The sequence below is a fragment of the Monodon monoceros genome, unplaced genomic scaffold, assembly GCF_005190385.1.
Source record: "Monodon monoceros isolate NGI ecotype Baffin Bay Population unplaced genomic scaffold, NGI_Narwhal_1 Super_Scaffold_21, whole genome shotgun sequence".
NCBI lineage: Eukaryota > Metazoa > Chordata > Mammalia > Artiodactyla > Monodontidae > Monodon > Monodon monoceros.
Genome location: NW_021703778.1, coordinates 91,402,097 through 91,428,012, shown reverse-complemented (window position 1 = coordinate 91,428,012; position 25,916 = coordinate 91,402,097). Strand labels below are relative to the sequence as shown.

General features: G+C 57.7%; 2 protein-coding genes across 3 annotated transcripts in view; one reads left to right on the top strand and one right to left on the bottom strand.

Moving 5' to 3' along the window:
* LOC114903433 (serine/threonine-protein kinase PAK 6) overlaps positions 1-15,505 on the top strand; it is a 34,514-nt gene extending 19,009 nt beyond the window's left edge. Inside the window, exons 3-10 of one of the 2 annotated variants that reach the window (XM_029236224.1) lie at positions 3,091-3,299; positions 4,168-4,803; positions 10,383-10,880; positions 11,006-11,139; positions 11,503-11,629; positions 11,730-11,855; positions 12,337-12,471; positions 13,910-15,505. In XM_029236224.1, the coding sequence (XP_029092057.1) occupies positions 3,096-3,299; positions 4,168-4,803; positions 10,383-10,880; positions 11,006-11,139; positions 11,503-11,629; positions 11,730-11,855; positions 12,337-12,471; positions 13,910-14,077 (2,028 nt within the window). In that variant the 5' untranslated portion in view covers positions 3,091-3,095 and the 3' untranslated portion in view covers positions 14,078-15,505. The remainder of the gene's footprint in view (positions 1-3,090; positions 3,300-4,167; positions 4,804-10,382; positions 10,881-11,005; positions 11,140-11,502; positions 11,630-11,729; positions 11,856-12,336; positions 12,472-13,909) is intronic. The other variant, XM_029236225.1, reaches the window with a different exon arrangement.
* Positions 15,506-19,459: 3,954 nt separating this feature from the next.
* ANKRD63 (ankyrin repeat domain 63) lies at positions 19,460-20,608 on the bottom strand. The gene has a single exon (XM_029236642.1). The coding sequence runs from the start codon at positions 20,606-20,608 to the stop codon at positions 19,460-19,462; it is 1,149 nt and encodes a 382-aa protein (XP_029092475.1).
* Positions 20,609-25,916: the final 5,308 nt, after the last annotated feature.

Here is a 25,916-nt window from a genome sequence, read left to right as displayed (position 1 = left end):
TCACATTTAATCCCAAAAGTTTGTATGTAGATTTTTCTATGTACACAGTCATATTGTCCCAGGCAGTGTTGGCCTCACCATGGTTTTGGGCAAGTCCTGGCAGCCTCCCTTTAGGTGTGGATTTCCCGCTAGCTAAGTGGCTGGCTCTGATTTCTAAATCTCTACTCCCCCTCCCCCAAAGCCTGAGCTCAGTTCATTGCTTCTGTCAGCTCCCCACCTCCCCTGTAACCCCTGGATCCTAGGACTCTGCACTGTCCTTCTTTCTCCTCAGGCCCTTCCTGCTGCCTGTGGGAAGAACTTATTCTGGAATTGCTGTTAGGGTGGACTCAGGAGGGGCATCCCAGAGTCATGTAGACCATTTGCTAAAGATGCTTTGCAGGAACTTCCCTGGCAGTCCAATGGTTAGGATTCCATGCTTCCACTGCAGGGGGCGAGGGTTCCACTGATCCCTGGTCAGGGAACTAAGATCCCGCATGCTGCGGTGCAGCCAAAAACAAAAAACCGAAAAAAAAACAAAAACAAAAAAGATGCTTTCCCTGGGCATTCCTGCAGCAAATGCTGGGCCTTTGGGTTCAGCCGGGGAGTTGGGGCCAGGGATGTTCTGGTGGGGGGAGAGGGAAGTATTAGCCACCTCTTTTGCAACTCTAGGCTGTGTCCCTACACCTCCAGAAGGGTTTACAGAGTGGGGAGGAGAGTGAAACCATCAGCTGAGCTAATCCAGAGATAGTGGGTCTGTCAGGACAGAATTGCAGAACTGAGACTCTTCTGTAGCCGAAGACTACACGGAGGAGGTCAGGCTTTACCAAGCTATGAAGAGTCTATGTCGTGGCGCGGTGACGAGGGCCCCAGAACGAGAAATCAGGCATGACCCCTGCCAGGTGACTCCGAGAGGACAGGAGTTGGGCATCACTCCCAGACTTGGATCTGCTCACGTTCTGATGTCTGCAGGGACCTGAGCTGAGAGACAGGATGCACGGAGAGGTAACATAGCAAGAGAAACGCCCCTTTTTCCTGGGAATTCGCTCATTTAACACTCCCTAAACTCTGTGCGTTATTTTTTATTAACCACATTCTATAGATGAAGAACGCTGAGGCTCAAATCATTAAGGTAGCTCGCTCAAAGTCTCCCCAAATTAGTGGAAGACTCCCTGCAACTCACCTGTAACTCAAACAGTTATATTTCATTCCAAAGTCCTTGGTCCTTGGGGCTCCTGCACATGTGGCTTTGCCTGGTGGGAATGTTTGGTAGATTTCCTGAACCTCAGGGTCCCCAAAAGTGGCTGCCATTCCAAGAGGTATGACATGGATTCAGATTGATTCATGCTTGGTGAATGCCTAGTGGAGAGACTTGGCTGTTTGAGCCCCCTGCCTTCCCGAGTGGCACCAGCTGCCTCCCAAATCTGTGACCTGCTCCAGAACCTGTGAATGTGACCAGGAAAATTCTCTCTCTGGAGCAGGAAAAAGAAGAGAGTGCCATGGCACAGATCTATCCAGTTCTGTAGATAGATGAATGATCCAAGCATTCAATTCAAGAAACACACATGTCTTGTTGAAACAAACCTAGAAGTGACTTTTCCAGCTGACACAAGAGCCCACTGAGTGTCCTTAGCACCCATCGCCCCACACAAATGCACTGAGCTATTCTGAGCCACTTCAAATACAATAGCATTCTAGTGGGTACCCCCAACCCTGTCTTCCATGTGGTCCCAGCCCAGGGCTCCCTGAAGGTGAGGCCAGAGCAGCACTTTGGAAGAGTCACTTTGCCTCCTGGGTCTCCAGTCTCCCTCTCTCAGATCTGCATGCCGGTGTCACTCAGAGCTGTTGTTAGAGCTTAATAGGGCCTAAGGCAAACCCAAACCAGCAAGGCAAGGGATGGAGGTTTGACTGCAGGTGATGTTTTGTACAATCAGAGTTCTGAGACCAGAGAGAAGGGGACCCAGAGGGAGGTGGGCTCTCTCTTCCTGGAGAGCTTTTCCCCTAAGATAGCTGCCCTCACCCACCCCAGCAGTGCCCTTAGCTCAGGGCCTTTCCAGAATTAGGGCCGAGCACCTGGGGACCATAAGGGCCCTTTTAGTTTGGTCCCTGATGGGGCAACATGTCTCTGAATCAGCAGCTTGACTTTTTATGAAGTTGTATGTCACATTAGCAGTTTTTGGTTTTGAACCATTCTGGGACAAACCCGAGTTGACTGTGTTATAAAAGAGACAAACAAACAAACAAAAAAACCCTTTAACGAACAATTGGATTCAATTTGCTAATTTTCTTTAGGATTTTCATTTATGTTCAGAAGTGAAATTGGTTCAAATTTTCCTTTCCTTTTACTTTTTTTTAAAATTTATTTATTTATTTTTGGCTGCGTTGGGTCTTCGTTGCTGCACGTGGGCTTTCTCTAGTTGCGGCAAGTGGGGGCTACTCTGTTGCAGTGCGCGGGCTTCTCATTGCAGCGGCTTCTCTTGTTGCAGAGCACGGGCTCTAGGTGCGCTGGCTTCAGTAGATGTTGCTCGTGGACTCTAGAGCACAGCCTCAGTAGCTGTGGCGCACGGGCTTAGTTGCTCCGCGGCATGTGGGATCTTCCCGGGCCAGGGATCAAACCCGTGTCCCCTGCATTGGCAGGCAGATTCTTAACCACTATGCCACCAGGGGTCTTCCTTGTACTGTTCTTATCTGGTTTAAGAATCAAAATCATACTTCATAAAATGAGTTTGCCAGCTTTCCTCCCTCTTCCCCACCCCCCTTTTAATTCTTCGACGGTGGAATGTTATTTGTCATGGGCTTTGGATCTTATAAATACACACCCCCCCGGGTCTGCCTCCTCAGCAGGGGACTTGGCGCAGATGAGAAGACAGACACCTCTTTTCCTCCTTTGTAGTCTGTGTTGGCTTATTTATGGGGCTTTTGCTGCTTCTGGGACTGCTCTGCGGGGAGCTAGCCATTTCCCTGAGGGAGTAGGCCTGAGAGGTGGGTCGGTGCAGGGGGTTGAAGTGGGGGAGGGAGTCTGGGGCCCCAGTACCCACTGCGGCCACCTGTCCTTCCCGGGGCCAGGCTCCTGTGAAGCCCCCTCTGGAACTCAGTCTGACCCTCCCCACGCAGGCACCATGTTCCGCAAGAAAAAAAAGAAACGCCCTGAGATCTCGGCCCCACAGAATTTCCAGCACCGTGTCCACACCTCCTTCGACCCCAAAGAAGGCAAGTTCGTGGGCCTCCCCCCACAATGGCAGAACATCCTGGACACACTGCGGCGACCCAAGCCCGTGGTGGACCCTTCACGCATCACCCGGGTGCAGCTCCAGCCCATGAAGGTGAGGCGGGCGTCAGGGATGGCGGAGGGGGAGGATTCAGACCATCCCCCTTCACAGAGGGCTGCTGACAAGACCACACAGGCACCTGAAGAACCACCTGATTTACCAGCTATCAGTTAGCCAGGATGTCTTCATTCCCGGCTAATCAGCCTCTCGTTCTCTCCCTGGGTGACCCAGGGAGGAGGATCCTGGGGAGTCCCTCTCCACAGGGTGGTAGGGTTGCCAGATTTAGCAAATAAAAATACAGGATGCCCAATACAATGTGAGTTTCAGATAACAAATAATCTTTAAGTATGTCCCATGCAAAATTTGGACCTGCAGCCCCTGTGGGGCTGGGGGCTGTCACAGACCCAGGGGATTAAGTTGTGTGGGTCAGGAGGGGTTGATGCAAGAGCCTGATAGGGGTTGGGGTCAGGGCCCTGTCAGGGTTTGGAGGCCACAAAGCCAGTATGTGTGGAGGAGAGCCCTGGACTGGTGCGTGTCCCCTGGAAGGCCACACACAGACAGAGCTGGAGAACGGCAGCGGGCCCCAGGCAAGGCCTGCAGTCTCCCCAGCTCCCGAAGCTCAGCTGCCGGCACCATCAGGCACGCTGGATTGAACGCCACGGCTACTCACCTGTCTGCCCTGCTAGACTGTGGGCCGGTGAAAATGAGGCTTCTCCCTGTATCCGTCCGCCAGCACAGGCCTGGCCCGCCGTGGGCCCTGGGTAGGGGCTGAAAAATTAAGAATAGATGGATGACACAGCAAGCGAGGTCCATGGTGCTCCTCCCCAAGGCCCCGCAGGGAGGCTCTCTGACCTGGTCCCCGCCCAGCGCCCCCTCCCTGCCATGACAGGAGGCTCACCACGCTCTTCCCCCTCCCCTGCAGACAGTGGTGCGGGGCAGCGCGGCGCCCATGGACGGCTACATCTCGGGGCTGCTCAACGATATCCAGAAGTTGTCAGTCATCAGCTCCAACACCCTGCGCGGCCGCAGCCCCACCAGCCGGCGGCGGGCACAGTCCCTGGGGCTGCTAGGGGATGAGCAGTGGGCCGCCAACTCGGACATGTACTTGCAGAGCCCCCAGTCTGAGCACAGGGACCCCCATGGCCTCTACCTCAGCTGCAACGGGGCCGCACCAGCAGGGCGCAGGCATGTGCCATGGCCCGAGCCACAGAGCCCGCGGGTCCTGCCCAGTGGGCTGGCCACCAAGGCACAGTCCCTGGGCCCCACCGAGTTCCAGGGTGCCCCGCAGCGCTGCCTGCAGAGCTCCCCAACCGGCACCTCGGCCTCCACGGCTGCGGGCAGGCGGGGGCCCAAGATTGCCGGGCATGGCTCTGAGGAGGCCCGGCCACAGTCCTGCCTGGTGGGCTCGGCTGCAGGCAGGCCGGGGGGGGAGGGCAGCCCCAGCCCTAAGACCCCGGAGAGCAGCCTGAAGCGCAGGCTGTTCCGAAGCATGTTCCTGTCTGCTCCTGCCGCCGCCCCTCCAAGCAGCAGCAAGCCAGGCCCTCCACCACAGAGCAAGGTAGGTCAGGCCGCGGCCTCCGCTGGGGCCACTCTTGACAGGGCAGGGAGCCTGGCCCGGCAGCATCCGCTGGGGACACAGGCCCTGCCCGGCCTTCCCCACTTACACGGTCGGACTGGGGAAAGCATGAGGTAAACAGATCATCAGCTGAGGATTCTACCCTGAACCAGCTGAGCCCTAGCGCGCCAAAGGCTTTGCACGTGTGAGTCAGATGTTGCAAGCCAGGTCATTTTCCGGGGGCCTCTGAGGGGCTGCGGTACGCCTCAGCTGACATTCCTGCCCTCTGGGGTGTATCTAGGCGGACCACACGGGGAGGCAGGCACCCCTGAAAAAGCAGCACCTTTAACCACAAGCCCAGACCCTCCCCTGCCCCCAGTGCCCAGCGACCCCACCCAGGCTCCAGCCCCGGGGGGTGGGGAGGGGGGGCAGGGTCTCTCTGGCTCCCTTTTCTGATCTTTTTTCTGCCTGGACCCCCAGCTTGTCCCAGTGCTCTCCTGAGGTCATACACAGCCTCTCTGCGCTGCTTCTGCCAGAGGTTTATGTTACCCCTTCTCTAGTAAGGATTCTTCCCTCCCTCCCTCCCTCCTTCCCTTCCTCCCTCCCTTCCTTCCTTCCTTCCTTCCTTCCCTTTTTCTAGTAGTTCTTGCTTTGTTTGACATTCCTGTAGTTATTTATTCTCAGACTGTGTGCCATATGAAAAGCTAGAGGATTGAATTTGCCTGGGTCTGGGAGCAACAGGAGAGCTGACTTTTGGCGTGTGACAGCCTCAAAGGCACATATTTTTCTTGTAAAAAAGGAAACAGTGAAGGGAACTCTAATGGTGACATTTTGGGGCAGGCCGAGGAGAACACTTTTGCTTCTTACGTGCCCTATGACATCCTGTCCGCGGTGACGGTGACATCCTTTCCCACCTGGCAGATGAGAAGACTGACTCAGAGAGCGTGGGACAACCCCTGGTGTCGCGAACGCGTCAGCCGAAGGTGGGAGGGAAGGCTTTTCCATGAAGGCATCTTTTAGCTCCTCCCTGAGGGTCAGACAGAAAAGGGCTCAGATTGCAGCACAAGGGTTGTTAAGTCTCGCCTAAGAAACCGCCACTGACGGCGGCATGAGTAATGGAGTCCCCCTCCCCGGATGGCGTCAGTGTGTCCAGCCCAATCGTGGGGGGGGGGCGGGGGGGGTTGAGGGGTGGCCTGGACCCTCAACCCCATATAGGTCACTGCCAGCCCAAGGCACCCAGGGAAGGTTCTGGGCTTTGTGCCCTCCAGTCCCCACTGGGACAAAGGATGGTAGGCTGGGATCCCCTGTGGGGCAGGGGCTTTAGGGAGGAACAGATGAGACATGGCTTGATATGCCCCGTGAGAAAACATGAGTGCCTGTGAGCCGAGGGGTCTCTGGAAGGCTGTACCCCTGGGGAGACATTCCCCAGAAAACTAAGGTGGGAGCAGGACAGTGCACCCTGCCAGGAAGTGCACTTCGAGAGTCCTGCTGGGGTGGGGGGTGGTTTCAGGGATTTGGAGAAAGGGGGTGTCAAAACTGGTATGCATGGTCCTAGGCTCCTGCCAGCACCCCACAGCAGGGGGCAGGCCAACCGCCCCCATCCCCGCACACCCACAAAGCACCTACTGTGGGCCACTGCTGCGGGCTGTACGAGGTCTCCCCTGCCCCTGAAGAGTCAGGTGGTGCCCATCCGGGGCTCAGAAACACCACGGTTCCAAATCCAGGGGAGTGGTTTCCTTCTTGGCCCCCTGGGCACACCTTTCTAGATGGATGTTCTCAAGCCAGGCCTCCGAAAGGCGGGGCCGAGACTGCCCCACAACCGCTCTGGGCCAGGGCTTCTCAACCCTGTACTGTTGACGTTTGGATCAGATAATCCTTTGTTGCAGGGGCTCTTCTGGGTGTTGAAGGATATTTAGAAGCATCTCTGGCCTCTATGCACTAGATGCTAGTAGCACCCCTCAGATGGGACAACCCCAGATCCCTCCAGACATTGCCAAATGTTCCTTGAGGGAAAAAAAAATCACCTCCAGTTGAGAGCCACTGCTCTCAGCAAATTACCATATGGTTGGGAAGCATTCAGTTTCCTCCTCCTCCCCCAAGGCCTGGGCCCTGGGAACCCAGACCAAGCCAGCAGCCAGCCCTCCGCACTCAGCACATCCCAGAGGTTGGCCCTGGACACTCACAGCAACTCCTAAAGCAGCAGTCCATGCACTAGTGCCCTGGGAGGGCAGGCCACCAATAGCCACAGTGTGCCAGGCATGGCTGCAGGAGGGTCTGTGACCTAGAGCTCTTGTACTCAGCCCCAGGCAGCTTGGCCTGCACTCACTCGCTTTGGCTAAAGAGCAAAAGGAGACCTCAAGTGGGGACAGAGAGGCCAAAGAGGTAAGACAGTTAGGAGCTTGGGAGATTTAGAAGGGGTCCCACTTAGCGGCAGAAAGGCCTTGTCAGAAAGACCTCAACAATCAGCAAACCTTGGTTAAGCACCTACTGTGTACCATGTACTCGGTTACATGCCAAGGATCCCCAGTAGGACCACTGCATAGGGATCAGAGGTTAAGCTGATCAGGGCTGAAGTCTGGCCTTGTCCCTTACGGCTTAGTGACTCTAGGCAAGTTACTTAACCTCTCTGAGCCTGTTTCCTCATCTACCAATGTAGATAATAATATTACCCATGGGCTAATAAATCAGTCCACAGGGCTATGAGAATTAAATGAGATAATGCATTTAAGGCCCTTGTCAAAGTGGTAAGCCCTCAATAAAATGGCTCTAGTATTTCTTAAATATTATGAAATGGCCTCTGCCTGGGCGGCACTAACAGAACAGCCTCCTGAGCCCACAGCTGGAGAGCCTGGCCCTGTCTTCTTAGCCTGGGAAGGGAACATGAGGCATCATTGTAACTCCATGTACAACTCTTCTTTCTAGTGGCTTCCTGCCCAAGAAGAGGCCTCAGTCACACAAGTAACTCTAGAATTAATCCAGAGCCCCTAACAATTAATTCCACCTTTTGTCCCCCTTTCCCTTTCTTGGAGCGGTTTAACACGTATCATCTGGTCCTTTCTCGTGGTTACGTTAAGTAAAATCTCCCTCCTTGTGGAGACAGGCAGCAAGGGCCACAAAGGGACACTTGGGACCAGACCCTGCTGAGGTGAAGACCAATCCTGGCCCGACCACCCCCGTGTCCTATGTCCCATGTCCCAGGCCACATCAGAGCTGGCTGCCTCCCCCAGATCCGTCTGCTGCTTCCATCCACCTGCTGCCTCCTCGGCCCCTGAGCTCAGCCAGCACCTGCGGCAGGGTCTCCACAGGGGCCTCGACAGCAGGGGGGGAAGCGAACCCACCTCCTCAGTCCCTCTGCCTGACTTGTCCCCACCCTCCCGTGTTCACTCATCCTCAGAGCAGAGAGCTCATGCGGGAGGCCGGGAGGCCAGAAGGAGAGGGAAAATGTTTTACCGCCTTCCTTAGAAATCCAGAGTGGAGAGAGGTCAAGGGCCGTGAGAGCAATCTCAGGAGCAGCTTTAGGAGCTTTTCGGATCCCCAATCTCTGCCCAGCCCCACACAGATGCTCAGAGAGCACATTTTCTGTGTTAGGTCCATGCCTCACAGGCCAGCGGGCAGCCTTTTCACAGAGCCTTGGAGGCTGCTACCGGGTGACATCTCATGGTCCTTCTGCTCCTGGTTGTGGCCTCACAGCCTTGGTGGTGGCCGTGCTCCCTCCACCCCGAGTCCCAGCCCTCCCACAGGCTCCCCAAGGCCATGGAATTGCAGAGCTGCTCAAATTGTGGGCCAAGGTTCCTCTCACATCCAAAGCCACGGGCCTTGTTAAACTGCGGAGTCCCTGCTCTAGGGACCTGCTGAAGCCGTTTCCAAGGCCAGGGAATCTGCATTTTATCCAGCTCCCCAGATCACCGTGCCTTCACAGAGGAGACTGGGGCTCAGAGAGGGGGAATGGCCTAAGATTCACCCCAAGTCAGAGCGGAGCAGGACTGGAACCCAGGTCCTGACCCCCCAGTCTGGAGTTCCCACTGCTCCGCCACAACACAGTAGGGAAAGGGGGGTGAGGTCGGTGCTGGTGCTGGCGGGGACAATCCATTTACTGCACACATGTGCTTTCCGGGCGGGGGTGGAGTAGTCACGGCAGTCCCGGGAGGTTTACCTGGCTCCTTCACCTCGAGGGCTGAGCACGAGTCAGGCACGGCCTGGCAGAGGCTGGAGCACACTCAGTGGGCCTGCGGGGCTGGAGGTGGCAGAGCCCCACAGCATGGCTGTTGCCAGAAGAGGCACCGTGCACATGCCCAATAATAGGCAAGGCCAGGGACTGGGATGAGAGCCCTGAAGTCTAGTGGGGAGGGGTGCTGAAGAGGTTGTAAAGGCTCTGGCTGAGCCTGGTAGCACCCAAGGCCCAGATTCAAGCAGCCCAGCCCAAGCTGAGTGCTTGAGTAGATTCCCTGGAAGCTGATTCAGTTTTGAGGATGAAGACCAGCACCCTCTGGGCACCTAGACAACCGCCTATGAGATGGGCTGTGAGATGTTCCGGGAAGGCACCTCTGCAGCTCCTCAGGTGTCCCCCATTAGGTTGCACATGGCCCTCTCCAGGTGGCCCTTTTAAACATACACAATCCCTGGGAAGGGTCCTGCTGCACTTCGCCAGCTCCTTGGGGACACCCAGGGATGGGACCCTTTCCTGCTGGGGCTGCCCGGAAGGCTGGGCCTGAGCAAGACTCACTGGGGACCCAGCCTGCTGCTCGATTCCATCTTCCCTCCCTCCCTCCCTGCCAGAGACCAGAAAGATAGGCCCCCTGCCTTCTCTTCCTTCTTGGGGGGTCATCAGCCAGGAGTTCCATGTGGCTAGTGGAGGAGCTCCTCTGGGGAGCCCTGAGGAAACCCCCTCACCCCTGGCCCCAAGGCTTGGGTTTGGCTGGACCTACCCTCCTGATTCCAGATCTCTCTAGCACCAGATCCCCAGCCCAGGAGACACCTGAGGACCCCCCAAGATGGTAACATGGCTCTGTGGTCCTCTGTTGGGGACCTAATCTCACCGCACAGACACGCAGACGCCCCGTTGTCAGGAACAATCGGGACTATTAGACGGCAGCCGTGTGTCCTGGGAGTCAGTCACAGCTGCCTCGCTGCAGCCCCCGCCCCTACGCCCAGGGCCTCTTCTGCCCGCATGGGCCCTTGGGTAGGGTAGCCACGGTTGTGAACGCCTCTGACCCAGGTTGCCTCCTGGTGGCCTCCCTGGGGTCTGGCTGTCAGTCACCCAAGGAAGAAATACCGGCCCAGGACACCCCAGGGACTCAGCTTTGTCTTCGCAGGAAGGACAGTGTGGATATAAAGAGCTGTTGTTTTGTCTGCTCACCTGGGAACACTGGGGGTTGACTTCTCAAGCAGGACTATGGTTTGGCTTCAGCTCCATTTGAAAATCTTTGCTTGCGGCACCTCCCACATTAGTCTGACGCCCATCCCGGCTCTGCCCAACCCTGCCAGTGTCCAGAGGTCACGGCAGCCACCCCCTGCCTCTGGGAAGGGTACTCCAAATGCTCCCACAGCCAAACCCCTTTCTGTTTCTTCCCTTCTCCTTGCAGCCCAACGCCTCTTTCAGACCACTGCAGAAAGACCGCCCCCCAAGCCTGGTGGCTAAGGCCCAGTCCTTGCCCTCAGACCAGCCCGTGGGGACCTTCAGCCCTCTGGCCACCTCGGATACCAGCAGCCCCCAGAAGTCCCTCCGCACAGCCCCAGCTGCCGGCCCTCCTCCAGGACGGTCTTCCCCGGCAGGCTCCCCCCGCACCTGGCATGCCCAGATCAGCACCAGCAACCTGTACCTGCCCCAGGACCCCGCAGTGGCCAAGGGTGCCCTGGCTGGTGAGGAAACGGGCATTGTGACACACGAGCAGTTCAAGGCTGCACTCAGGATGGTGGTGGACCAGGGTGACCCCCGGCTACTGCTGGACAGCTACATGAAGATTGGCGAGGGCTCCACAGGCGTCGTCTGCCTGGCCCGGGAGAAGCACTCGGGCCGCCAGGTGGCCGTCAAGATGATGGACCTCAGGAAGCAGCAGCGCAGGGAGCTGCTCTTTAATGAGGTGGGAGCAGAGGGCGTGGCGGGGCATTTGGGACGGGCAGTGATGGTGGAGGCAGGCTGGACGTCTGCAAGCAGGGGCAGTGGGGAGGGTGCCCGGCACTCAGGCGTCCCTCCTCCTGCCCCCAGGTGGTGATCATGCGGGACTACCAGCACCTCAACGTGGTGGAGATGTACAAGAGCTACCTGGTGGGCGAGGAGCTGTGGGTGCTTATGGAGTTCCTGCAGGGCGGGGCCCTCACGGACATCATCTCCCAAGTCAGGTGGGCAGCTGAGAGGAATGGGACCCAGCGCTGGCTGCTCCCGCCACTGCCCTGGCAGGGATATTAGGCAGCCTCAGGCCCGGATGATTGGGGTGCCCGTCACGTGGTCCCGAGCCACACTGCCCACCCCCATCTGTTCGGGTTAACAGACCCAGGGGTCTCAGGGCAGTGGGGAAGACATGAGGTCTCCAGCCTAGGCCCAGGCCCGTTTCCAGGGCTCTAGCCTGACTGGGCTCCCACACACATCGTCCAGGAGCTGTGGGGCCCCGTACCAGGGGCACCTACTCTGCCCAGCCCGTCTTCCCTGCAGCCCCGCCAAAGCTAACATGCTCTTCTGCTGATGGCCCTGCCTTCCCCGTCCAGGCTGAATGAGGAGCAGATTGCCACCGTGTGCGAGGCCGTGCTGCAGGCCCTGGCTTACCTGCACGCCCAGGGTGTCATCCACCGGGACATCAAGAGCGACTCCATCCTGCTGACCCTCGATGGCAGGGTAGGGCCCTTCCCACCCTGGCGCACCCACGACCCCACTTCACGGCTCCTCCTCCCTAGTTCGCCATCACTCCCCTTTCTCCCTCTCACCCCAACCCCAGGTGAAACTCTCGGACTTCGGATTCTGTGCACAGATCAGCAAAGATGTCCCTAAGAGGAAGTCCCTGGTGGGAACCCCCTACTGGATGGCTCCCGAAGTGATCTGCAGGTGTCTGTATGCGACTGAGGTAACGGCTCCCTCCACCACCCAGCCCTCCCAGAAGAGGCTTGGGGACACATAGCTCTTCTACTTGTGGTCTCCTCCAGAGCCCCCCACCCCGAATAGCCCCGGTTGTCGGGTTCCCACTTAGTCAATACCCTACCCCAACATCCACTGCCCCCTTCCCACTCTTGGTTGGATCTTCTCTGGCCTGTGACTTTGCTGCCACAAACTGGTCCCCAAAATGCTCTCCCCCAAGCGCAAGGGCAGGTTGGGGTATGGCCAGGCTTCCCCATGTGTGGTTGCCTTTCTAAGAGAGTGGCTGACAGCTGTGTCCCTGCAGTCAGTGGTCACTCACGCAGGTGGCAACTGACCACAGGGAAGGTGACCAGGAAGGAGGCCGGCTCACCAAGGAAACCTGGGACCAGCTGCTCCCCTCCCCCTGCAGCATGTTGCTACCAAGGGGCCAGACTCTGGCCAGTGGAGTCAGGGACATTCTCCTCCTGCAGGTGGATATCTGGTCTCTGGGCATCATGGTGATTGAGATGGTAGATGGAGAGCCACCCTACTTCAGTGACTCCCCAGTGCAAGCCATGAAGAGGCTCCGGGACAGCCCCCCACCCAAGCTGAAGAACTCTCACAAGGTCAGTCGGTACACAGGGTGTGACCCTGCAGGCCCCATTCTTCCTGAGGCTTCAAGGATCAGAGTCTGGGCTGTGAGGCCCAGCTTCTCCCTCCCACAGAAACCAGAGGGCCCGGGCTCCCGGAAAAGGCTCGTCTTTCTCCACACAAATCCCGCACCTTGGTGTGGAGCCTAGTCACAAACTCCCGTGGTCACTCCAACAAGTTTCCACCTGCAGACAACTGACAGGAGCCTGAAAGAAGGGAAAGCAAGGCCAGCGGGAGTCCCTGATGCCCTGGGAAAGAATCTAGAGAAGTTAACTGAGCAGTAACGCCTCTACCCCATCTGTCAGGGGAGGCATGCCAAGGCACACAGTGTTCCCAGTCTCCAACACAGAGAATTGGCTTGCCCTCCATCAATGTACATCCTAACCACATCTGAGCCAGCTTTTCCCTTAAAACCAGTGTGTGTGTGTGTGTGTGTGTGTGTGTGGTGTGTGTGTGTGTGTGTGTGGTGTGTAACGCTTTTCTGGCAAATCCACCCAAACCCACAGTCCTTACCTGTGGGCACCCCCTGCTGGTAGCCAGCTCAGCACAGGGCTGCAGAGTGGCACTGCCACCTGGTGGCCAGAGTGAGAAATGTCCCAGAGGGTTGACGCTCAGTCTCTAAATGCAAAATAGTTCCGTAGCCCTGCTGGATACGAGGAGAGACAGGAAACACTTTCTGAGACAGCTGGTCCTTGGAACCCGCACTCCTGACCCCCTAGACTAGCAGATATTTCTAACTGGCTAATTCCCCAGAGGATGCATCCTTCCATTACAGCCTAAGACTCAGCCTTATCCCAAAATATTGACTCAAAATGAACCAGGGTAAGCCCTTGACTTAGACTCTAAGGCTTAGAGAAATAAAGGAATCTTCCTTTTTCAGGTCCCACTTTGTTTTTTTCTATTTTTCAAAACACTCCTTCCTCGCTGACCTCTCTTTTTTATCTTCACTAAAGCCCTATGTAGCAGACAGGGAAAGCACATTTTATCATTAGCCCATTTTACAGATGACAAAACTGAGCTCTAGAGAAAAGTACAACTTGCTGGAGATTAGGGATAGACCCAGGACTGGATCACTGGGTACCAATCCCGTGCCCCTTTCCACAGAGCCTGAACACTGAGAGCCCTGAGAAGCAGCGTGGTGCATGGGCTGTATTTGGAGCCCAGCTCCCCAGCTCTCCTGGTATCCTAATTCCATTGCTCACCAGCACCCACTATAGGTGAACTGGCCACCTTTCCCGGACTGATGCTGACTTTCTTTACCTACCTGATAGTCCAGAAAGTACTGAGCCTGGGAGGAACCAGGAAGTAAGAAGCGAGAATTTAAGACTTTCAAATGACAGTGGGGCCAGGCAGATTGGGTCACCCCAAAGTGGCTGCAAACTGTAGCTTCCTCTCACTGCCCTGCCTCCACAGGTCTCCCCAGTGCTGCGAGACTTCCTGGAACAGATGCTGGTGCGAGACCCCCAGGAGAGAGCCACGGCCCAGGAACTCCTGGACCACCCCTTCCTGCTGCAGACGGGGCTGCCCGAGTGCCTGGTGCCCTTGATCCAGCTCTACCGCAAGCAGACCTCCACCTGCTGAGCCCAGCCCCAGAGTGCGCCTGCCACCTGTGCCCACAGGCAGGGGACACTGCGCCACCAACTTGCCAACAGGGCCTGGCTGCCTGCCTCATTCTCTCAGTATTCTCTCCAAAGATTGAATGTGAAGCCCCGACCCTGCCCTCCTGCCCCTCAGCCCACTGGGCCAGGCCGGACCTGCCCCTCAGTCACTTTCCCTCCCAAGAGTCCCCAGTTGCCTCTGGGATGATGGAGACCTCTTCTGCAGGATGACCCTTTGTTATCTGCACAGGGATATTTCTATGAAACATGGAGACCAGTGCTTCTGGCCACTGTGGCCAACACAGCAGAAAAGGCTGCTGAGGTTTGTTTTTTTTTTAAAGTAGTAGTACACGAGCATCCCAGGTCACCCAAGAGGCAGACTGCCTGTCTTCATCAGGATACTTGCTGTTCTCAGCTCCAATTCCAAATCCTGGGATCTGGAAGGTGTTTATTGCCTGACTCCATCTTCCTCCCTTGTGTCTGACTTCCTGAAGGCACAGTCCCACCTGCACCTGCTTCCCGACCCACCTGAGCTGACAACACACTCCCTGCACAGCCCGCGCCCAACTGTGAACAGCCTGCTCGGAGGCCGTGACGGGGAGGGGAACTTTCTGGGTGAAAGAGGAAGAAGGCAGCTGGTGGTAAAGTGGTCTCACTTCACAGGATGCGTGTGCGCGCACACGTGTGTGTGTGTGTGTGTGTGGTGTGGAGGAAGGTCACCCACGACTGTCTTCGGTTAGGCTTCTCCATCTTCTCTCCCACTAAACTCTGCTCTGAAGGTGACCTGCTTCCTTGGCCCGGTTTCCCACCCCTTAAGTCCCGGGGTTCTACCTGACCAGCGAAGAGGTCTGTATTGAGTCGAACACATCCTGGGGGCCTGGCCGGTTTCTGAGTTTCTCCTGTACTGTGGGATCTGAGAGCCAGGGACCAGAATGGTGAGGGAACAAACTTGTTTTACCTGTGAGCTTCATCTCAACAACCAGGTCATCGGGGACCCACTCTTCTTTTGTGTGCTTGGGGGACCTGTTTTCAAAATCCTGGTCTGGGAGAGGTGAACCAGCTCCCAATTCCATCATGTCACTGGAATGGGCAGCCCATTTGTGCGAACCACGTGCCCCTAGCTGCCTCCTCAGACACCTGTCTCCTTGTCCCCCTCCCCTCCCCACCTTCAGGGCTGCTGTGAGACAGGGAATCCCAGGGAAGAACTCCAGGTGTCTGGACCCTATCTAGATAATATTTTTAGATTCCTCTATCCCTAGTGGCCTGCTTTGGGGCAAAAAAAAAAAAAAAAAAAAAAAAAAAAAATTGCAAGGACTTTTTTTAAGGGTCAGAGTTTTAAAAACAAAAGCATTGTCTCTTTTGTGAATTGTTTGCACTTGTGCCTGTTTTAAATTAAACGGAGTGTTCAAAACCTCTGGCCTTCCTGTCGTCCCTGGGAGTAGAGCCAGGCTGTCTTCAAACTGGACACGCTGTAGTGAGTGTCCAGGGTGGCCCTCCCTCCTCCCTGCTGTGAGCCCCCCGACGGTCATTCTGATCCGCAGAAAATCCTACTCCCTGGTGGCATGTGGGCCTGAAATGAGGGCAGAGAAGAAGGGAAACAGGAAGTGGAAGGCCCTCGGGACTGAAAGAGCTGAGAAATAGACAGGGCTCCTTCCCAGGGGAGAGGAACCCAACCCGGAAAGCCAGGGCCGTGGGCTGTGCTTGCTGGCACCACAGGGGCTGACGGCCACTTTCTGCAGCAGCATCTCCCTTCCCCCGTTTGCTTCCCCCCTGCCACCTCCCCGGAAAGTCAGAGGCTGCTCCCCTCAAACTGTCCATAGGAAGTGGCCTGGAACTGCTTCCAGTGAGAAAGCAGTCTCTGCTTCAGTTCTCACAACAGAGGGTGACCGTGAGGAGCTGTGAAAGAGCGCAACTGGAAACCAAGAAACCTGGGTCTTTAAACTTCCAGCTCTGACACTGATTCCAGCACTTACTTCCTGAGGTCTCATTCTACCCCCTCTCTGTCAGGGTCACTGAAACCTTCTACCCAGGAGCAAGGAGTCCTGCAGACCTCCTCCCCACAGTTCCCCACCTAGACAGCTGCCCTGGTCTAAGGGCCCCTGTCCCACCAGCTCAGCCAGAAGCAGCACCTGAGTCTTACCTCCAGGAAGCAGCCACAGTGGGCTGGGCAGAGATGGAGGCTGAGGGAAGGCGGAACCTACCTCCCAACCGAAGCCCACGGTCACGAGTGGTTGGCAAGGCAAAAAGAGGCCAGTTCTTGCAACTGAATAACACTGGATTTATTAACTATTCTTTTGAGCTCTAAGAGTCCTTCCACTGCACAGTGTCATTCCAAAAGCATGTGCGTATGTCATTTAGCCTCACACACAGACCGGTTCTGAGCTTGACCCGAGAGTACCAGCTCCAGTGGCACAGGTGACTTCACAATGACGAAAGCAACAAGAATTGGAAAAACAAAATGTTTAGAAAAGTCTCTTCTAAACCAGATTGAGCTCGAGGGGACCCCAGCCTCAATGCCTTGGGGCTGACAATAAGGGGAAGTTCAGGATAGCGAAATGTGGTGAAACATGTAAGTTCTGCACAGAGCTGGGCCTGATAAGAAATCTGCAAGAACAGCAAGGCAGTCAAACACACAATTCAGTTCAGACAGGAAAGATCTGCTGTGGTTTTTTTAGAAACATCACTTTCAACCACCAAACCCTTGGCAATTCCACAGAGGAGCCCTCATAGTTGTTTATCCAATAAAGAGGGCCCAAGGTGACGTTCAACCAGAAATCCCCATGTCGGCAACACCTGAAACATGACAGCACCTTCAACACAATGTGCAACCCAGACCCATGTCTTCAATGTGATATTTTGAAGAAGCCAAAATACTTGTATTCTTACACCATTAAAATTAAACTTCATAAAAATTAAACACAGTTGGAAAAGGATAAGTGAACAAGCAAGGATCAGAAAAAAGGAGTTTGCACTTGGGGCGTCCAATTACCACCCATCCCACCCCAGATTCTCTCCTTCTGGCTTTTCAGGCGTTTTTCAGAACTTTTCAGTTCAGCCGCCGCCCAGACAGTGGGACTGAGGAGAGGCAGATATTTCGGGAGAGAAAAATGGGGGAAGGGCAAAACACCCCAGAAACGAAAGCAAATCACATCAGAAAAAAACAGTGCATAATCAGCAGGTCTCAAGGTTCAGAAATCGTAAGGGACGGGTTGGAAGCTCCAGTTTCTCAGAAGACAGCAGGAGCTCTCTATATGGAGCCTTAACCTGGAAGATCTTGATGTCCTAAGTAAAGGGTCTGGCCTCCTGCTACTCCAAATGCGAGTTTTTTGTTCATTGTCCCTCACTTCACTGCTGTGAAATGACTTCAAGTATCCGGATTTAATACACTACAAGAGGAAGAGGATTCCATGGGTAAGTGCACAGGGAGGGAGAAGTACACAGCGGTGGCTCCAAATAAAACCACAAGGCTGAACTCCGAGCCTGGGCGCAGCGAGAGCGCAACTTTGCCACCAGGGGGCACCAGAGATCACGTCCAGTGTCTGGGCCGTCGCGGCCTCGCGGACCCCGGATTGGTGGAAGCACTGGGGAGGTGTCTGACACTTACACGAGGCCGGACCCTGATCACCCATCCCTCACCCCAGGCCCAATTTCTCATCACAGGTCATTCTCGCTCTGGGCAGTTCCCCTAGAGTTATTGGTGAGAAACCTTCCGTTCTGCAAAGATGAATAGATCGACGTCTTGAAAAGACCCCACGGCCGGCAGCTGAGGGGCTGCACGCTCAACCTTCGGGGTTCACAAAAAACTCCCCACGTGCTGCCACCCCACGGGCTGGGCACACAGGTTCGTGTGCTGGCGCTTCAGCAGGATCCTAGGGCACGCGATTCGCCAGACCCTCCAGACCCTTCTCGCTAGGCCGGCACAAAGATGAGGGCGGGGGCGGGGAGGGATGGGGACGAAGGGCCAGGCTAGGAAGGGGCCTTTAACCACCTCTCCGCAATTGCCTCTGACTCACTAATCTGCCCAGTACTGAAGCTGAGCCGGGCCTGCATCCCACGCTTTGGGGCAGAGGCAGGGGTCCTTGGTCTCGAGCTCTAGCATCCATTATCCACCCTGCCCTCTATTAACGGCCCAGGGAGAAGCAGGAACCGTTTAACAGCCCTCTTCCAGCTCTCAAAGGAGTTTGATATAATTTAAACCCGGACCTGCCGTTCGTGTGGGCTTCAGACTCCCGCGCGCCGCCGCCTTTAACGTGGCAAACACTTCAGTCAATTATCCCCCTCGCGGAGCTTCTATTTAAAGAGACATTGTCAGGTTCTTAAGCCTCGGATCAGACCCGCTGCTTTCTGCTTCACATACAAAGACTCAAAACACGAGTTCTTTGAGGATTGGAAGAAATACAATTAATCAAAGCCTTCGCAACCGTTCCCCCCTGCGGGAGCACCCACGTGCAAGACCGGGAGCTGCGAGGCGGTGGGGGCGGGGGAAGTGCTAAGTCCTTTCCATTTCAGGCCTCTGAGAGTGAGAGGAAACAGGCTCAAGAGCCCAGAGCTGGGCTGGGCGAGGGGGGCGAGGGGGGCGCGTGAGCGGGATGGGGTGAATGACCCCACATTGTCGATGAAGTTGAATCTTGGGTCTGCCTCCGGCTGAGGCAGAAGAAGCTGGTTCAAGGGACAACTAGCATTCCTCCCATCCCCAAACTATGCTTTCAGTGTCTTGAGGCAGGAGTTTCTCCCCCTAAAAATGTAACCTCCAGACTCCTTCCCTCCCGTTCAGAAAGGCTCCGAAGCCCATCTCCAGGCTCCCCTTCTCCATCACTCCAACACAAGGGGAAGGGATACTTAGGTCATGTGGGGCATTACTGTCAGCATCACTGGGGTAGGGGGGGCAGGGGTTGAGGGGTGGGGGAGTGGGAGTGGGGGGGGGAGGGAGGCTAGGCCTTTGTTCTACAGGACAACTCTTCTGCCTGGCTGGCTGACTAGGGTGTGGGAAAACCCGGCAAGGGGAAGGAAACCCGGCAGGAGCCTGAAAGACGCAGGAGTGCGCCTTAGCGCTCAGGGAAGAGGGTCCAGCTGGAAAGCTGTAGCCTATGGATCCAGTCTTCTACTTCTCGCTTCCAGGACTGGAACGGCAGGCCTTTAGAAAAGGTGAGAGACTCGGGCAGGGAATACCAACAAGCACAAAAAAGAAATAAGATAGGGGTCCTTTTCGGAGAGAGGGCTGAGGGAGGTCTCACCTTGGCAGCAGGGACAGGTGCTAGGATCTGGGGGTGGGAAACTGCCAGGAAGGTGAGGGACCCGGGAAAAAGAAATCCCAGTGGAGCAGAGAGGGCAAGGTGGGGGGAGCAGGGCTCGGCCTCGAGGCTGTTTACTGCTGAGCGTGCAGCACCACGGCCTCCGTGCCCGCCTGACAAGGCTGAGGCCCAGGCACCGAATGGGGCAGAGCGTTGGGCTCTAATTCTGGGCCGCTCTCGGGCCCAGGTGCTTCCCCGACCAGGCTGGGGATGTCTGGAGCTGTAGAGCGTCGGCGCAAACCCGAGCGGCCAGAGCCGGGGCCGCCCTCGGGGTGGGGGCTAAGGCCGACGGGGGCTTGCACTAAGGTTGGGGGCGCTCCCTCCAGCACCTCCTGCGAACGCCACCGCCCAACGCCTGAAGACTGGGGCGAGTGTGGTTGTGCCATCAGGGCTCCCGCCCGCAGTCGAGCCGCCTCCTCCTCGGTCACGGCACCCAACGCCAGGCTCATGCTCCGGCCCAGCTCCGGCCGCTCGCTGCCCTGCACCCGGTGCCGACCGAAGCCCTTACCCCCTGAGCCAGCCTCGCCGCCGTGACCATGGCCGCCGGCCGCTCGAGCAAAGCGCGCCAGGAGCGGCCGCGGTAGGCGGCGGGGACTGGGTCTTCGGCGCTCCGGGCTGGGCGCGGGAGCCGGACGGCCAGGGGGACTGTCGGAGTTGGAGCCCCGGGCCGCGGCGGCGGCGGCTGCGCGGCCCCAGGGCCCGGTGAGGGCCTGCACACAGGTCCCGTGGCCGCTGGCGGCGGCCAGTTGCAACGCCGTGTGGCCCGCCCGGTTGGTGCGGTCGAGGCGCAGGCCGAGGCGGCGGAAAGAGCGCACCAGGAACTCGAGCACCGCCCCGTGGCCGCACGCTGCCGCCCACATCACCGGGCTATTGCCCGCCGAGTCGGCCGCCTCGGGGTCGCCGCTGAACTGCACCAGCAGTTGCACGGCGTCCAGGTGGCCGCGCTCGCACGCCAGGCTGAGCGCCGTGCGGCCGCGCTCGTCCCGCAGGTTCACTGCTGCACCCTGCTCCAGCAGTAGTCGCACAAAGCGCGCGCGCAGCGCGGGGTCTGGCAAGCCCACGGCCACCATGAGCGGCGTGCGGCCCTGCTCCGCGCGGCAGTCGATGATGCTGCGGTCCAGCGCATCCAGCACAAAGCGGGCCAGGTGCACTTTGCCCGCCTGCATGGCCTCCAGGAAGGTACGCGTACCCGCTCGGGGGCACAGGTCCTTGGGCTTGAGCATGGCCTCGGCCGCCGCGCCCAGGCGGCCCGGCAGCTCCGCACGGGGGCGCCCCTGTTTCTGAGCCCCACCGGGCTCCGGCCCCCGCCGACGCTCGGGTATGGCTCCCTCCGCGCGTGGGCGGCTGCGGCCGAGGGTCCTGAGGTTCCCACTCTGTCCTCCAGCTGCCCCGCCGCTCCTGGGCCGCACGCCCGGCGTCTCGCTGCTCCTTCCCTGGGCTTCCCGCCTGATGGTGTAGGTTGCTCGCTACTCCGGGCTCCGCGCCTGGCCCGCCACAAGACGACGGGAGCCTGAAGCTCGGGCCCCTCCTGACTCTCCCGCTGCTTTCCCAGTGTCCGGCGCCCCTCAGTCCGTCGTGGCTGGGAGCCACGCCACTCACCCACACCCGGGGCAGCACCGCTCCCCTGCTGAGACGGTGGCGCCCGCCGTGCGCGCCTGCCTCTAGCCCTGGCGGGGCGCGCCGCTCCTCAATCTCCCGGCGCCGCTCCTCCGCCTCCTCCCCTCTCGCGGGGGCCGGGCCACGCCAGGGCGCTTGCTCCTTACTTGGGGGGCTTGGCGGCGCGGGAGTCGCCGCCCGCATAGATACCTGGTTTTATAGTCTCGGGGGTCTGCATGGCAATGGCTACTCAGGAAGCGGGCTGAGCCGTCAGAGCCGAAACTGACGGGGCGGCGGAGACCGCCCCTGACCTTCACCCACCTCTCGGTGGGCCACGACGTCGGGGAGCAGCTTCTCCTCCGCGCTTCCCTGGGGCTGCGGCAGCGGGGGCGGGGCGGGGGCTGCTCGCAGGGGGCCACATGCACCCGACCGGGCCAATCCCAAAGTCACAGTCTTCTCTCCCCACCCTCCGCCCCCACCGGAGTCGGTGCCCGGGGCTCCATAGAAACTGGAGGGACCCTGGGCCCGTCGAAGAAGACGAGGACTGCCCCCATCGGTGCGGCTGGAAGGAAGTGGGACCCCATGAGGGCAGAACTGGACCATAAGCGCGCTGGGGGTGGTGGCGAAAGGCGGGCGGGGAGTAAATCACTCCCCAAATCGGGGGGCGGGGGAGTACCTACGCTGCGCGGGGTTGGGGGCCCTCAGTCTGGCTGGGAACCGCCACTGGAAGTGTAGCGAATCACGCACGCACACACAATTGTTCCTCCCGCACACGCTGATTCGGCGCGGGGGTGGCGGTGGGGGAGTGCGCTCTCGTATCTCGGACGTCTCCAACCGAGACAACGCGCCCGCCTGCCAGCTCCCGGCGGCTGAGAAGCTGGCGGTGCGGAGACGCGGCGACTGGAGCGGGCGCCTTAAGATCCGGGAGTACTGCAGCCGCGTTAGCAACTCCTCGGTGCCGCCTCCCCGCTGTTTCAGGACCCATCGCCACCCCGGAAAGAGCGAGGGACATGCAAACCTCCCCCAGGGTCCCCATCTCCCTCTTGAGCACAAAACCACCCCCAGACCACAGGGCTCTGACCTTGACCACTAGCTGAACCCTTCCGAGATAAGAAGAGAGCACGAGTCAACAGAGTGTGAGAAAACTACCGTATCCCCTCTCCCTCCGGCCCGCTGCTCCGCCCTGCGGGGGGGGGGAGGAGCAGGCCTCGGAGGAGGGGAGTCAGAGCACCTAAGAGCTGCAGAGGGTGGGAAGGTGTGTAGGGTTGGAATGGATATTTGTGAAAAAAGAAGTGAGTCAGGTATCGACTACAGAATTTACTGAGACTTTTTGTGAGCTAGGTATTGTGTGTTCCCAGCCGTGGGAAATACAGAGGCGGAAATTCGGTTCTGGATGGAAGAAACCTCCCCTCTCAAGTGGGAAAACAAGATCGGGACGTAAAAAGTCGAGTTTATCGCCTAGGGGCTGAATACGTATGTTAAATACAAAACGGAGACAGTCCCTGGAGGAGAAAATGGAGTTGTGGGGAAAGGCGGACTCTAGGGTCTTCTGAGAATAGGGCTTCTGAAATGGTCTTCAAGGATGTGTGGGAGCTGGCTGCTAAGAAGCAAGGGCACGTAAGCAGGAAAAACACCTTTAGTGCTGAGGGCTGCTTTAAGGGGTCCCTTTATATGAAAGACAGGAAATTAAGGGAAGAATAAAGGTGTCCTCAGCCTGGGCAAAGCAGTGACCAGAAGCTTTGCAGCAGGCTCTGCCTGGGGAAAGGTATGGGCAAGGAGAGGATTCGCCTCTGGGAAAAGCCCGTGGGCCCAGATGGGGGAGTGGCAAAGTGGGCACATAGCTCCGCACCCTGAGCTTCTCACCTCTCTCCAGCTCCCAGGGTTCAGAGATGCCCACATGGCATCGGGGCCAGCCGTGAAGCAGGGACTCCCACTTCCCTCTCCCCTGGGCGGAGCATGTGATGTATGCCTGTGCACACCGTGAAGCGCCCCCCTTCTGACTTTTTGAATTTTTTAATCCCCCTACTCTGAGATCTGCCACTTTTCTCTCATGGTGTCACCGAAAGGGCATTTGACAGCAGAGTTAAGTCCCAGCTCGAAGGCATTTACTAGCAGTGTGGCTCCAGGCCTGCATGCTCTCATCTGCAAAAGGAAGCCAAGAACACCAACCCTGCCTGCTGCAAGCAACAGCAAGCTAGGGAGTGTCAGGGAAAGAGCTGCACAGTTATTCAGAGTGCAGAAAGCCCAATCCCACCCACAGACCTGCGGGCCCCACCTGGAGTAGGAATAGACTCGCCAAGCCTAGTAAGGACGCAGGAATGCTCTCCCTGTTTACTCAGGTAGCAGAAGAAAGGTTTTCTTCTCTTCATGACTCAATTTCCCTTTTCTGCAGCATGAAGAAAATTGCTTTCTTCTCTTCTTTCTCTGTTTCCAGGGTTAGGGGAGGGGGTATCCCAGGAATCTGTGTGGCAGGCCAGCCCAACAATCCAGGCAGTGACACCCCCAGGTGGAGGAGAGAAGCAGCAGGAACACAGAAGGGGCACCGGTCCCAAAGAGCCCTGCCCCTCCTCCCTGAGCCAGCTCAGCCTCATTTTTGTCCTTTTTCTCTGTGGTGGATGGAGAGAGTGCCAGGGAAGAAGAGGAGCTGAATCAGGTCCTCACCCTGGCCCGTCAGAGTGTGCTGTGCTGGGTACTCTCTGGAAGGAGCGGCCGTTCCATTGCCCCAGCTGGTACTACCAACCCAGCCAGGCCTGAGGTGGGATGGGGGGGGGCAGTGCCACGTCTCATGCCCTAAAGCCTTTGCTCTGACTTCCCAGTGGGCTCAGCATGTTCTGAGCAGAAAAGAAATAGCAACGATGAAAAAAAGCTGAGACTCTGCTGAGGAGCATCGAGGCACCAACAGCCGGAATTAGAAGCTGTCGCTTAGGGAGCTGAAGGCTGACAGGCGATGGAGCTGAGGCAGGCAGGGGGCAGGCAGGCACGCCACACTCCCCTTCCCTCCCACCTGCTGAGCCTCCCCCTTGCAGGCCCCAGGCTGGCAAAAGGGCTTCCTCCCAGAGGCGGCTCAGGCCTGCAGTCTGTCACTCTGTCTGCAGCTGCCCCCCTTCCCAGGCCCCCTTCTTTCTTCCTCAAGTGTCACCAGCCCCCTCACCCTGTCACGTTGCACCAGCTCAGCAGGGTTGGGCCTGGTGGCACGTGGCTGGGAGATCCAGAGAGCTGGGGGGGGGGGGGGTTGTGAGTCAGCAGGGGACTCTGGCGTCTGAGTCAGCAGTGGGATTGGGAAGGGGGTAGGGACCCTTCTCTTGATGCAAAAGGTGAAACTGAGGCATGCTAAGTGGATAGGGAAGCTGGCCTCAGCCCCACAGATCTGCAGCAGGAGTGGAAGCCAGGTGTTCTTCCCTTGCTCTAGAGCCCTGAGGGACGGCATCAGTTCTTCCTCTGCACATCCCCTGAGGCCAGAGATTAATTCCCGTCCAGGGCCCAAGGACTGTGGCATTTTCCCAGGGGCACCCTGCCCTTTTTCCAGAGGACAGAAAGCAGGGAGGTGGGTATTTGCCCTGCCCTCCTGGGAAGCCCCCAGCCTGCTGTGCAGAGGCCTCTCCAGGAGGGAGGACTGCATCCCCTTCCCCATTCCTGGGCTTCTCAGCCCCAGACTGGAGGCCTAGAGACTCTGCCCGGCCTGACTGAGGGGCAGAGAAGGCAGTCTTCTTCCCCTGAGCGGTCATTGGTCAAAGCTGGGGACTGCCCAGTGGGCCCTATTTGGCACTGGCTCCGGCTTATGCCCCATGCCCAGGTCAGTGAGTTCCTCTAGGCCTGGATCCTCATCCCTGTGAGGTTCTACCCCTGGGTTGGGGAGGAGATGGGGCAGCTGAGTGCTCAGCTGGAGTGCTGAAGACAGGGCACTGCCCTGGGGTGTAGGTGTCCTGCCCTCCACTGTCTCCAGTGTGTATGCAGGCTGACCAATGACAGGCCTTACTCCTGTGAATGCGCAGGCCCCTAGCCTCACCCTGCAGCCAGGGACTGCTAGCATCACAGAGATCAAGCCCCCAGAGGGATGGGGGGAGGGGCTAATGGCATTTGCTATAACTCTCTGATAAGAAAACAGCCCAGAATCAACACCCACCCTGCCTCTCCGAAGCCAGTGTCTGTTTTCATTTGGGATTTGGGACTATGTCAATAGGTGCAGTGAATAGCTGCCCAGAAGCCTCTCTACAGCCTGTGTTTGGGTCAACCATAACGGCCCCAGGAGCCTGAGGATACGACTGGTCTAAGTCTGCCTAAAGGGGCCCAGGTGGCCTGACAGCTTGCGACTCCCCAAGAGGGTGGGGGGCACCTCTGCAGGAGGCTCTTCTGCTCCAGCCCTGAGGGTGGAGACAAGGAAGGGCCACATCTGGTGAGGAGTGGAGCAGAAGGGTGACATCATTTTCCAGTGGTTGTGGCATCAGGGCCAGCAGATGGGGAAGTGAATCCTCTTCAAGCCCAGAGGCAGGGCCATTCCACTGGGCTCTAGAAGGGACCTCATGCCCAGGTCAATTCTCATGGACTTTTTCCCCAGCCCACTTCATTTGGGGGGCAGTCTACTCCGCTGCCCCCCCCATTTCTTTTATTTATTTTTGGCTGCGTTGGGTCTTCGTTGCTGCGCGCGGGCTTTCTCTAGTTGCGGTGCGCGGGCTTCTCATTGCGGTGGCTTCTCTTGTTGCAGAGCACAGGCTGTAGGTGCTCAGGCTTCAGTAGTTGTCACTCGCGGGATCTAGAGCATAGGCTCAGTAGTTGTGGCGCACGGGCTTAGCTGCTCCGCGGCATGTGGGATCTTCCCAGACCAAGGCTCATACCCGTGTCCCCTGCATTGGCAGGTGGATTCTTAACCACTGCGCCACCTGGGAAGCCCTGCCCATCCCCACCCGCCTTTCTTAGCTGTAGAACAGAGGCCAGGCT

Coding starts and splice junctions, on each gene's coding strand:
- ANKRD63 (XM_029236642.1), bottom strand. CDS start 20,608: ATGCTCAAGCCCAAGGACCTGTGCCCCCGAGCGGGTACGCGTACCTTC.